The 13636-nt window shown below is 39.0% G+C and overlaps 2 protein-coding genes across 12 annotated transcripts in view; one reads left to right on the forward strand and one right to left on the reverse strand.

Moving 5' to 3' along the window:
- TBX1 (T-box transcription factor 1) overlaps nt 1-7726 on the forward strand; it is a 183571-nt gene extending 175845 nt beyond the window's left edge. The window contains exons 9-10 of one of the 3 annotated variants that reach the window (XR_005825027.1): nt 6923-7068; nt 7176-7726. The gene's annotated coding sequence lies outside the window, so the exon portion shown is untranslated. Of the gene's footprint in view, nt 1-4216; nt 4305-6922; nt 7069-7175 lie in introns of those variants that run through there. The other 2 variants (XR_005825029.1, XR_005825028.1) reach the window with 2 other exon arrangements.
- GNB1L (G protein subunit beta 1 like) overlaps nt 1-13636 on the reverse strand; it is a 41713-nt gene that overhangs the window by 2596 nt on the left and 25481 nt on the right. For all 9 annotated transcript variants that reach the window (XM_040576688.1, XM_040576683.1, XM_040576690.1 and 6 more), the window contains 3 exons: nt 11897-12059; nt 8059-8157; nt 3050-3265 (listed from right to left, as the gene is read on the reverse strand). In XM_040576688.1, the coding sequence (XP_040432622.1) occupies nt 3050-3265; nt 8059-8157; nt 11897-12059 (478 nt within the window). The remainder of the gene's footprint in view (nt 1-3049; nt 3266-8058; nt 8158-11896; nt 12060-13636) is intronic.

Raw genomic sequence — 13636 nt, forward strand, 5'->3', positions numbered from 1 at the left:
TGGGACAAGTTGCATGTCATCAGCGTGCTACAACTTGAAAATGAAGCCTATAATGGTAATGCCTTTTGGCTACGGAACATGAGGGAACAGTGGGCATTTGTGCATGATTTGCAAATACAGGAGGTGAGAGACAAAAACAAAGCAGAACAACTTGCTCAAGATACTTGCACCCCAGTGAAATCCTATTGACAGGATTTGGCCATCCAGTCAGTAACAGCCAAATACTGTATGTAGTCAAATGCATACCAACACTGTTTCCTAACCAGAAAACCAACTTATAATTAAGCAAACAAAGGAAAAAGCAGGTGACCTGCTTTCAGGCAGTCATGACCAAAGATGCTTACATCTACCAGCAGATACATTAAGAAATTTTGACATGCTGAAGCCAACAGATAGCCACCTTGCCTTCCTTCCTTAACACATGCCATCTATGATTTTTTTCCTTTATATCTCTCTCCACCCTACACCCAAATCATATCTTTAAGCCCTATTCTTTATAGAAAACTAGCTGACAGAGCAGCAACTCTAGCTTTAGCATTGGAGGGAAGAACCTCAGCAACCCAACCAACTGAACTTGGGTACTTACTTACATAAATTTCTTTCTTATATATATGTAAAAAGGTGCTTCCGTGATTATCAGATTTCTTAGTTCTCCTTTGTTTATTCACCTGCAGAAGCTGTTTACCTCCTATGTTCGTCTACCACAAATATCATCACTTAATTATACTATCTCAGCCAAATCAGAAAGCTCATAACCAATCCAGTCATTTGCTGACAGTGATGATTTCAGCAATTTTCTTGTAGAAGACAATACACCAGCCTTTCCCCATAGCGATAAACTATGAAGTTACCTTCATCATCTATTCATTGACACACTGGAACACTGCCACTGAAAACAGAGCTGAAGTACCATCATTGCGTCATTATTTCTCCAACGGCAGATAGCTATGCACCACGTTTACTTATTAAAACCTTTTAGAATAAAAATAATGTGCCACTGAGTGGCTTTCCAACATCTACCATTACCTAAGGTAACTGGAATGCCAGAAAAAAATTCCCCATCTGGTTTATATTATTAATGCAATACTGGAGAGAAAAAAAACTTAATCTATGTCCTTGACAATCTCTAGTGCTCATATGAAAAATGCATTTTATTAGGGAATTCACACTATGCATGAAAAACAGAGACATTACTTATAGTTTATAATACTTGGCATTTAAATTTCTTCTGAGAAATGCGACTGGCTTTCAGTGTGATGTGCTGAAGATGTAACTGACTCTGCATATCCAGGGAATGTGAACACCCTGTGGAAAACAGTAACTAGAATATTTCAGGTGAACAACTTTTTGTTTTTCCCAGGAGTCATACCTGTACCCCTGCATTACACTTAACTCATAACTGTAATGTGCTGTGGAGAACAGTATTTTCTTTGAATTTAGGAAAATGCCATGCTATAACTAATATGAAGGAACAGCTTCCTTTCCAACACAGTATTTGAAGCCTTAAGGCTATCATGGTGTCCGATTTCTGACACCACAGCCGTAGGAAACTAGTCACAGTACTGAGTTTCTTACTTAGCTGCTCACCTTCCTCCTCCTTCCCTGAGCTATGGCCTCCACGTGCAGGTGGGTGCCAATAGGGACAGAAAGGCCAAGGGGCTGCTGGGGCAAACGTGACAAAACCAAACTGTGACAACTGTGTACCGTTCTTGTTAAACTCTTCTTTATCACATTTGCTTAGAACTGCTCTACTAAATTCAGAGTCTAGAGTCCCTCTTTTACTTCATGTCTTATCGCATGTTAAAGTTCAGACTTTCTCCTCAGGACCTGGTGAGCACTTTGTCCTCCAAATTTCATCTTGGTTGCATACACCATTCATACACCATGAACTGGGGTCCTACTGGCAGACTGAGCCCTAAGTGCTAGTTCTCTGGTGATACCTAACAGCCCATATGTCGTCATAGTGTCCCACAGGTGATGTGTCATTGTCAGCTGCCCACAAACTTGCATTTTTTCATGTAACTCTGTTCAGAAAATGGCATTAACTCAACACACTACCTAAAAAAAAAATAAAAAAATAAAATCCCAAAGAGCTGCAAGCTGTAAGAGCAATTATTTTTCTTCCATGAATTGGTATATCCAGTGGCTCTCTTCTTGAGAATGATACAGGGGCTGCGCTTCATGTCCTCTTCACTGTGTGTTATGGGGACAACTACCACTTAAAATAAAAATTAAAGCACTCAGCAGTAAAGGGGCTATGGATAGGCCATTTTCACTTTCATGAACCTTTATTTACACCATTCATTTCCACACCTAGTTAAAACCTACTTAACCCCTTGGCACTGTTGGAACACTTGCTAAAGTTGTCTAGATTAAGTGATATTTATTGCCATTCACTAGCATAGACTGAACTGGTAATTATGAGACCTACTTCTGAACCAGCTATTCCAGGTATGTGTAGCTGAGTTATAAACTGATATATCCAATTAACTCATTTTCCCTGTCCCTGGCTAGGGCTCTGCAAGTGCAAAAGGAAGCTAGTTGCCTAAACCTCATGTCCTGTTGGTGCTAGCTGGGCTATGCCTCTTCTTTTTGTTTGTGAAGTATTTAATGGAATATTTCTCTTTCCCACAGCAGAAGGAAAGCTCTATCCATTCAAGCAGAACCTTTGGAAAAGCAATCCTTTGTTTCTCATTTTTATAAGTCATTTATAACGTTCAGGACATTCTGAGAGCTGGATACTACTAACATGATAAATGAAGATACAGAGGCAATGCCTTGAGTAATGCTAGGCTTGTGTGCCTGTTGCAACTTTGGTAAAACCAGAAACATGTGAGAGAGGGTTGGTGTTTTTTTTTTTTTTTTTTTTTTTTAAATCCTCACCATCTTTTGCTAAGTCTAGTCACATAGCACAAGCATTCTAACCAGTCTGTGATTAATTAGCCAGAGATCTGCAACAACTCTTCTTCATGACTAAATATTTTTTTTAGTCTATCAAACTGTTAGTGCAAAGTGGGATAAATGACACTAGAGGGCCAATGATGCTGACCTGGAGGTTCTGTTGCTCATTGAGGCTCCAGATGCTGAGCACCTTTTCAGATGAGCCTGAGATCCCCTTGGCCTTCTCTGAGTCAAAGTCAAGGCTCATCACTGGTTCCTGGTGGCAAAAAAGTTGGCTCAACACTTTTCCCATTGACAAATTCCAAAGGACCACTGATCCATCTTCATAGCCAGACAGAAGCAACGGTTGGGAATCACAGTTGATCTGATAAAGAGAAAATTAAAATTGTTTGAAAAGTGAATAGTATGTTAAGAAAATTATCACCCCCAACTAGGTTTTAGTTCAAGCACCAAGAAAATAAATGAAAATGCTGACTGGTGTAGATGTGAAAAGTAGCAATCTGAATATTAATGCTACCATTAATGACAAATCTTGGTAGTCCATCTGTGTTTTTACAAAAAGTGTTACCAGGTAACTGCTAACATGCACGTATGGTGTCTGTATCTATGTATAAACTTACCTATTTGATATACATACTCTGTATCTAACATATACATATATATATACACATACAGAAAATTACTGAAAATCCAAACTATTGCCATTTATATCACCTGAAAAAAGACTCCCTGAAGTCTTCAGAAGCTTTCTTCATGGCCTAAACTTCACTTGTGCTCCTTAAAAAAAGGAATTATTTATTCATGAAGTAATGATGCTCTAAGTACAATTTATTTATTTATTTATTTTTGCTATACAAAACCGCATGGACACTGCAAGAAATGCCATGCTTGAAGAGTCCAGTCTCACATCACCAAGGGTAGGGTTACTCATACGGCTCATTTACACAAGTGCACAGCAGTGCTTAAAAGTAAACACTGATCCGTTCTTCAGGAATCTCTGGGTGAGTCACCAAGGGGTTAACAGGCTCCCAAGTCCCACTGTAACCAATTGAAAGCTATTTTGATTAATGATGTCACAGGCCAAAGGGCATGGCACCCTGGGCAGACACCTAATTTATTTAAGCCTCTGAAATAACTCAAAGAAGGGAACATTACTGGATTACATGTCACACTTAAGGAAAATATTCATCATTGCTCCAGCCAAAAGACTAATGACCCTGTAAGCAGTAACTGGTTATGTGAGTGAAGATGCAAATCTCTAATGAAAAGAAACTAAAAAATAGGCATCTGTTAATACCAGTTATTTCTTTAACAGGAGAAAACCCACCAAAATAGACAGTGGGACTACAACTACCTCCTGCAGGGACATCTTAACCTAAGAATTGCATCCAATAGCTTATTCAGTTATTGCCAAACCCTGTCTGATCCTACAGGGTTCCGTTGTTTGGTATTCAATTCAAAATAAAGTTAAAGGATGTTTAGAAAGACTTATTTTTTACTAGCATCACATTATTGAATGAGGTTCTTCAAACCGACTGGCTGTCACTGGCATGACACAAATCTGGACTGGCCAAAGGCGTACTCTCTCCATTAATGGTCCAGACCATTCTCCCACTGGTTATTATTTGTTCTAGGGGGAGTTAAACTAACAAGAGCTGGGTGGTCCAGGTAATACAACTGCCGAGTAAAAGCCTGATGTTCTTTCTCAGATTTATTCAGCCCAAAGAAGTGTTTGAATGAGGAATGCATCTCACTGTGTGGGGAACAAAATTGCTCCTTAAACTGAAGAAACCAAGGCAAAATCCACATCCTTCTAAGCAGGTCTGCCCACACCTTGAATCCTGCATGAGCTTCATTTGTTACTTGAAGGTCCCTTTTCCTTTGAAATGGCTGGGACCTCGCTTTGGCTAGAAAGGCCCTCAAAGGTCTTTCATAATGCCCAGACGTGGGCACTATCTTTCTGTCAAAATAATATAACATCAGAGCAATGAATATGTCTCAAATATATGTGACTTAAGATGTTAAATCATCAGCTATTTTGGATGGAGGGTGTTTTTTTTTTTGTGTGTGTGTAATGTTGGGGAATTGTATTTTTTTAAATCTCAATTAAACAAACATTCCAGATTTTTTTCATACTTACTAAAGGTTAAAACCTTCAAAGCAAGCAAAGCATTTCATATGTACTTCAATTAAGTTTAAAAAAGCCCCAGATTGGGCAGAAAACCAAAAAAACAATTATTTGTACTCTTTTTCTATGAGCACCTTACTCCTCCAGGGCCCTGGGGCTCTACAGAAGGTAAAGCTTTCATTTTCCAGTGAAACAAGATATGGATGGGCAGGGTTGGGTCCTCTGCCTCAATTAAAACGGGGTGGCCACTTTTTTGTAGATGCTCATAACCCAGCAGCCCTCATTAAGACAAGAGTGACAGGTGGGTGCTCAAGCATCATGGCAAATGCCAAGCAAAATCATTTTTTTTCTGCTGTGGGCATCTTAGCTTAGATTTGAAAAGCAGTAATTTGAAGATGAGATGTAAGATTGGTCTACCTTGAAAACAAAGTACTGTTTTCTGTGAAATCAAGGTCTTCCACACTTCTCCTTCCTGATTTGTCCAAACTATATGAAATGTATAATAATTTAATGAATACATATACTTGAACTTAAACAATAACAGCTATTGAAAGATCAGGGAAGCTCTCAGACTGATGTCTGGGCTTACAAAGCAGTGGTTCACAACTGCCTATTTATTTCAGCTGCTAATAATGAACACTTCAGGAGAAAAGTCTTCACCAGCCATGTTCTGGTTTCATTGGAAAATTTAAATTATAAATCATTGTTCTTCCTAAGCAGAACATTTTCTTGTTGCATTTGGATAACTGTCAAGGAAGGAAGAAAAGGTGATGTGCTGTCAGCTCAACAGGAATAATTGGTATAGTTTATATAAAGTAATAACTCTGCATTTCCAGTTTCTACATGCATTGTTCCTGTTGAATTATTTTGTTTGCACCATTACGCAACATGATGCCTTCCCCAAGGAGTGCAAAAAATTTAAGGGAAGACTATCCTTACTCCTGTAAATCCTACCCCACCCAATTAGTAATAGCAGGAAGGTGTAAAGCTGAAGGGATGATGTATTTAAGAATATGAACCTTCACAAGGGAAAAAAAATTGAATGAACTAATACATTTAAGGACAGACCTAGTAAAATAAGAGGGGAAAAAAAGTTTACAAACAACAAAATAAACTGCTGCCAGCTTCTTAACTGCTTAGAGAAGGCTTAATCCACAAGTCTAACATAAGCTGCAGCTTCATTCCGCTCTATAGTGAAGTTTCTAATTCAAGCTGCTGCTAATAAGGTGTATTGTTTCCCTGATACATAGATCTTTTCTACTGGCATGCAGAAAAATATGATGATACACATGGCTGTAGTCCCCAAACTTTTGTTGGACAACAGCCCTGAGTATACTTACTTCAGACCATTACGTGGCTTTCTCCATGTCAGCCTCTGTTTCAACTTGTTAATTTACTGTGCCATAAGCAACATCAAATAGTCTCTTAGGCAACGTATTGCCCATAAATGAAGGGTTGGGGAGTTCTCATCTCCTGGATATGTCTATATTGCCCAATGCAGGAACGCAGAAAGAAATCCTGAACTGCCTATATTCAGGAAGGGTTGCAGCTGGGTTAGCTGCTTTTATGGTTTCACTTCGGTGAAACCACAAAACAGAACACAGAGCATCACTTTGGTGTACCACATGTAATCATTTGCCCTTAAAAGTATCCTCCTCCCCCATGCTTTTAAACTGAGTTGTGCATATTTGTAAAAGAACAAATACAGCTGTGAGACTGTAAGGGATTATCTGTCCTTGCCTGTTGCAGTCTAGGAAGTTGCGGTGACTTCCCAAAGCCAGACTCTGCATGGAGTAATTTACCTCTCATAATTCCCAGTCCTCTGCTTTATCCTCACTGGCAACAAAATTAAAAACTAACTAAATAAGACTCTCCACCTGTTCTGCTTCCTAGAGGAATAGCAATGTTACTGCTCACAGAAAAGATGGAAGACAGAGGACTTCTTATACAGGCTACAAAATCTTCTACACTGAATATTTCCTCAGTTATCTTCATCTTATTAAAACATGTCCAGGAAACAGAAAGCCACATTTATTTCAGTGAGTACTGAACACTGATCGCCTTTTTAGAATAAACAGCTTTCTGTTTAATAAAAGCCTAATCAGTCTATTTAATTTGCTTTTTTTTTCTTTTTTTTTCCTCCTAGCTAATTACACCATGGGACCTGAACTGTGGCCTCTCCTATTTTTGCCTGAAGTCAGCAACTGAATTCCTCTGGACTTCACTCAGTTCCAGGACCTTGAGTGAAGACACTAATGCCTCAAATTCACAACTGATTTGTACTTTCTTCCGCTGAGACCAATACAAATCTTCAGACAAACCTGCACGAATCAGCTCGGATGATACTGCAGACCTATAGTATGTGGTCGGGCGTTAAAATAGGCAATCAGCTTTGCAACCAATTCTTTCAAGAGTTAAAGCCAATCACAAACTCCTTCCTCCCTCTACTGCCACCTTCTTGTATTACTTGCCTTTCACTACTGGCACCCCATAAACATTATTTGCTAAATGCTCTGCAAAAGCTTTTTGTTTTTTTTCATTAACTGTTTTCATTTACCTTTTTGTCCAAAGCCAATACAACCATAAATATTTTTTTCCTACTGTACGCCTGTAATAGAAATGTTCATAGAGTGCTTCCTTATCCTGAGGGCACTGCAGTGAATGTAACCTACCATTAAAATCACTGTTTTTAAGTAACCCAATCATTTCTCATCATTCTTAATACAGCGAGAAACCATATCAAACAACTGGCTTTAGTAAGTCACTCATTTTCTTCTTGATTGATGCAAAAACTGTATCTATCCTAAGGATATAAAGCTTTCCCTGAGTATTTGTGAATCTTCCATTAAGGCTTGGAAAGCTCTGAAAGTTACATTAAGGATGTTCACAAATCTTTCCCCCCTTTAATAGTATAATTACTTGATTGGTTTGATAATAAATCAAAATCCAAGTGAAGAAAGATTCATGTGCTTCATATAAAATGAATCACAGGGAAAACATTTCACAATTAGCAGGCACTCTTGCCTTACCTGCCATAACTTCAGACACATGGGCATGCCCAACTTGGCACCCACCTCTGGCTTCAAGGTACAGACTGATGTCTTGGATGGCAGCTCCAAAACCTGAACCTGACATCAGGAAAACAAGAGAATTTGGTCAGGCTCCAGGTCAAAATTCTGCTGCTAAAAACACAAGTCTTTTAAGGTGATTAAGGCTAGTGTAAGCGCTTCCAGTAAAAACTGTCTGGAGGAAACTGGGGAATACATGCTAAGCTGGAGCGGTAGGGGAATCTACAGCTATCTAAATAAACGCATTGTTTAATGAAAGACCAGGCAGAACTGCTAGAACGCATCCTCATCTTCTGCTCTTCTGTTTTTGTCTGTATTTTTACAGTCTTCTTCACACAGACTGGATGATGCTGTGCACACAATAGATAATATTGCAGACCGTTTAATCTGAAAACACTTCCCTGCTTCCTCTCCCTTACCTCTTTTTATATCCACAGAGAGCTTGTGTGGATACATAGCCACTATTTATCTAGCTATCTATGGTGGACTTCTTTATTTACTGGCTGAATGCATGAGCAAAATAGCAAAATTTAAACCCCAGAATCATCTGCTAATACAAGCTGCAGCACTGATGGCATACAGGTATTTTTACTACAATATTGTCTGACCCTGCTTTGAAGGGTCAGACAATACTGTATTTAACACCTGCTCTCTGTCTACATAGCAGCCTCTACTTTTGCTTGCGCAGATGGTAATGAATTATGGCTCTGTCTTTTTTACTTTTTTTTAAAACATGGGGCAAGAAGTCCTTCCTCTGCCAAGGAAGTAGCTCATTTCCACCTCAGGATGATAGCAGGCAAGATCAGGGGAGTCTGCCTTTGCAGTTTGGCACTGGAAGGTTTTGAGTCTCTTGACAGACATGAAAGTGTCTCTAGACTGATTCTTGAGCCTGGAACTATGGAGAAAGGTAAGTTCTTAGTTATCAAAAACTTGCTCCAGGAACATTTTTTTTATATTGCTCTTTCTCAGATGCATACTTAATCACTCAGGTGATGTTTTATTTTAATTAAATAAACAATGGTCTGCATTATCTCATAAAAATAAAGGACTTCAAATATTTGATAAATCCAGCATCACCAGCCATCCTGGGCTATTTCTGAATGTGCAAAGGCCCAATAGTGCTGTTGAACAGCCCCAGTCATGCGAATTTCCTTAAGCATCTGAGATGAGGTATTACACAAATATGGCTCCTTTGGGAGCCATCAATCAAGACCACGGCAGTTGCAATGGCTTTCCAATCCTATACCTTTAGTTCAAAGCTTGCCAGAACATCTTCCTATTTCTAGAGGTTGTCAGCTAGCCTGCCAAAAGCCAGCTGCACTCTAGGACTGCAAGTCGACAATGTACTAAACACAATATACAGAACACTTTCTAAAGCCAGTTAGCAATGGAGAAGGAAATCACTCTCCGGATTTGAGGGATGGGGACTACAGCACAGAGTCATCCGATGTGTAGACCAAACCTATTAACAGACCAAAGTTTGATCAACTGGGAATTCTGGTTCTTTGGAGCTACGCTCTTAACAAAAGATTCTTTTCTCTTGGCAACCTTCTTGCTATCAACATAACGACCAAGTTAGCTATTACAGGAAATGGGCTATAAATATGAAGATGACCCGCTCTCATCTCGTGTCTTTCATCACTGACTCTCCAAAGGGCATTGCTTGCTAGATCACAAGAAAACCAAAACTGTAACTTTTATGTAATAAGGAAGGGTAAACACTGGGATAAATGCACTCCTGCAGGTTAAAAATAAAAAAGCCATTCCTTTGCTTTATCTTGATTCAAAAGGGAAGAACTGGTACAAGGGCTACAGTTGGGCTTCAAAGGACAAAGAAAAACACAAAGATGAGAAAAGTTTTTTTGCAAAAGGCAGTCAGGCATGAGCTGCCTGTGCTAGATTGACAGTTCCAGAGATTGTCTGCATTAGAGGCAACTGAGCCTTAGAAATAAATACTATTTCATATATTTTGACAACTGTAACCTAAAACTTGAAGTTCTGTGTTTATATTGGTTTTGCTTAATAGGAGAAAGATTTTCCTTTGCCTGAGGTTAATAGTGTTCCTGGGTGGCTAAAACTGGCCACAAGGAAACACACCCTTTTTCTTTTTCACATTAATAAAGCTTTTAACATGTTTCTGGCAAATTGGCAAGAAAAGTGCGTGTAATTCATAATTGGTGATTTAAATGCAATCATGAACAAATAAATGCCTGTTCAGATCTCATTATTTATGGACTGAACCTGCTTTAAGACAAAATTACTCTTCTTTGGGCACCAGCCAAACATAAACACTTATTAAGTCTTAATTTTAATCATAAGCTGCAAATGTACTGTGTCTCACACAGTGCTGCCTATTTGGAAGCACTATATATTATGGGAGTATGTGAATTTATTGAAACCTGACACAGTTCTAATGTAAAGGTTCATACACAGAGTGGGATTCTTTTACCTCAGGAGACACCAAATCATTATCAGTTTGCAGGACCCAAGCGAACAAATGAAAATAAAACAGAGATGAGCTGTAAGAGACATTGGCGTAAAACATCTCCTCTTTGGATTAGATGACTATTTAATTCTTCATGAACAGAACATGTGTGTACTCTTTGCCTGAAACAAACGCTTCTCCACCTGATACAAGAGTGCACTTTTCAATTTTGCTAAAGTTAAATATTATTGAACACTTCTGTAAAATGGAGGTAGTTCCTTGTTTGATCACAATATATGGGCCTTGGAGTAGTTTTATTTATAGATACAGTGGTTGTTTTTATGGGCTTACTCGGTTCTGTAAAATGCTGAGCATTCTGGCTGTGATCCAACAAAGTACTTAAATATATGGTTAGTTTCTGAACAATAAAAAGTTCTTATTTTCTTGCAATACAGGCATCATTCCCACATATTACTTAGTATATAGAAAGTGTAACTTTCAGTTTCAGGATATGCATCCTAGGGTCCAGAAAAGCTCGTGACTTTTTACATTCACAGACAGCTTGCAATAAGCTACAATATTTCTCTTATTTATTTATGCCACTTCTTTTTTTTTTTTTTTTTTTTTTTTTGTATTTTTGGTATTTTGATGTCAAGCATCTGAATTATTTTATTTTTGCAGAACGTCCTCAAATAGTAATTCAAAGAAAACAAAAAATACGATTTCTACAAAACAGAAGTTGAAACTGCCAATAAAGCTGTCAGTCAATGATTGGTGTGATAATGGGTATTAGATGTGGACTTATCCAGTAGGAACTGAAATGAACCCTACAATTATTTCAAACCATGCAAACCTCTGGCCGCTAATAGTAATTCAACTATTTCCAGCCGAAGTACCAGTTAAAGAATTAGCCTGAGGTGAAAGACCACGTATCACATTACAAATCACCTGCACCTCCCCTCTTCTCACCAGACACGACTCTCAGCTAGAGATGGAAGATGAGTACCGCCATCTGATGACAGACTTTCTGACCATTAGTTTCCCAGAAGGACTGTTTTCCCCTTTAACAGCATTCAGCAGCAGCACCAGAGGAGTTTTCAAAGCTCCTGCACATGAAAGACCAGCAGCAGCTGCAAATACTTAAATGTCAGACAAAACTTGGGGTGGTATCCTTGTTATTGGAGCGTGAGTTATATAATTCAGTCATCTTCCTGGCAGGTACTAGTGATTAGAACCCCTGAAGGTTCCTTGTGCTGCCCTCTCTTGAGCAGAGTATTTGAAAGCAATGAAGAACTTTCTGAACTTTCTTCAGAATTTTCCAGTTTAAGAAACAAAAGCAATCTCCCAAGCACCAGAAAAAGAAGTATTTCCTACCTCGTCCAGGGCTTTGGCTGCCATGGCCATTAGCCAGCGTCCCTGTGCCACCTTTAACAGAGAACATCTGCAGAATCCCACATTCTCCGTGAAGACAGAATCCATCACTGAAGTCCGTCCCTCTGCTAAGTCCCACAGGCAGATCCTCTGGTCACGACCCTGGCTTTTACAATAAAACAAGTTGTTCTGTGAAGAGCAGGACTGAGAAAACCTGTCTTCCTGCAGGTTGGTATCTCAAATTTGGGTCTTCAACATGTAGTAAGGGCTGAGCTTAATACGGCTTCTGTATGTCTATTAATAGGGTCTTTCATGAAACGTGTGCTAACTTGGTATCACTGAGATTGTATGCTCCTACTGGCTGCAAAACAGGACAGTAGGTTTTAAAGTTACCAGCAGGAGGGAGGACCTGAGTCAGTCAGATACATGGCAGTCACAGTTAGCCATGTTTTCTTACAAAGAGACACTTGATCAAACACAGATATGCTATATGTGCAAATATTTATCATTTTTTATGATTATTTGAATATTTTCATTATACTTACATGTTAACATTGATTACAACTAATTTAAAGGAAATCAAAAGTATCCACAGAATAGCACATTTAATATTCTTTCGCCCTAGCAATGAAATGGGTTTATCAGGCATGTTGACAGCTGAAAGACAAACAGCAAGACAAGAAAGACCACAAAGGTAAATGAAAAGCAACAGTCATTCAGTGGTCAACTTCCACAGCCACGGGGAGGGCAAAGAAGACTGCTATAACTGTCTGTGTATGAAGACACAACAGGAGAGGGACTGGCAAGCAGCAGGAATTACACAATAAAACACTGCAGCTGAAACATCCAAAAAAGAAAAAATGGTGGCTGCAGCGGCACCACCAATGTACGAGTGCAGCCCAGTCAAGCACAGACTCGTGCACCCCTCTCCATGCCACAGAAAAGTCCATGGGTTTGTCCCAGGCAGTAAAGCCAAGGACGCCACTCAAAGGGCGCAGCATCAGTTGCTACATATTTATGTGATTCCACTTCTCTGGAACAAATTACCGCTGCGGAGAAGCTCTAGTTTGCCCAGTTCACAGACTACAGTAGCACAGGATGCCTACCCTTGTGTCATCACCTGGGACAAAGAGTCATCAAAAATCCCTCATCTATTTCTTCTTTTAATTAGCAGTATCACGTGACAGAAGTATGTAACCAAAATGGGTAGATGCGAATCTGACCAATTAGGTCTTCTTCAACATCAGTACAGGAACTCCCATCTGCTGTTCAGCTGAGTGACAAACTGAAAACATTTATGGTACTGGGCATACAAACAATGTGGTACTGCAAGAAATTGTGGTGATTTAGTTTTAGAACAGAGTAACAAAAAATACAGGTAAGTGCTGTCCTAGAATTGCACTGCTATGTGAACTGTTATAAATATACACCAAAAATAGAGGTAATGAAAAACTATAATTATACAAACAATGCTCATTCAATAGGATTTTATGGGGGAGAGTGTTGATAATTGTACTTAAGTAGATAAATATAAATGCTAATGAGTTCCACTGTATATTATAAGAGATGTCTTCTCTAGATAAACATGTCAGAACACCTCCTAGTCATACAGACGCTTTGGCATTCACTCTACTCTAGATCACCTGTCTAATCCAAAGTACACAAATCTTCCCAACCTTCCCTCACTAAATGAGAACGCAAGACATTTTGCAACACAGGCGTGCAATTCAGCATTCTTGCTCA

Source organism: Cygnus olor, chromosome 17, assembly GCF_009769625.2.
Source record: "Cygnus olor isolate bCygOlo1 chromosome 17, bCygOlo1.pri.v2, whole genome shotgun sequence".
NCBI lineage: Eukaryota > Metazoa > Chordata > Aves > Anseriformes > Anatidae > Cygnus > Cygnus olor.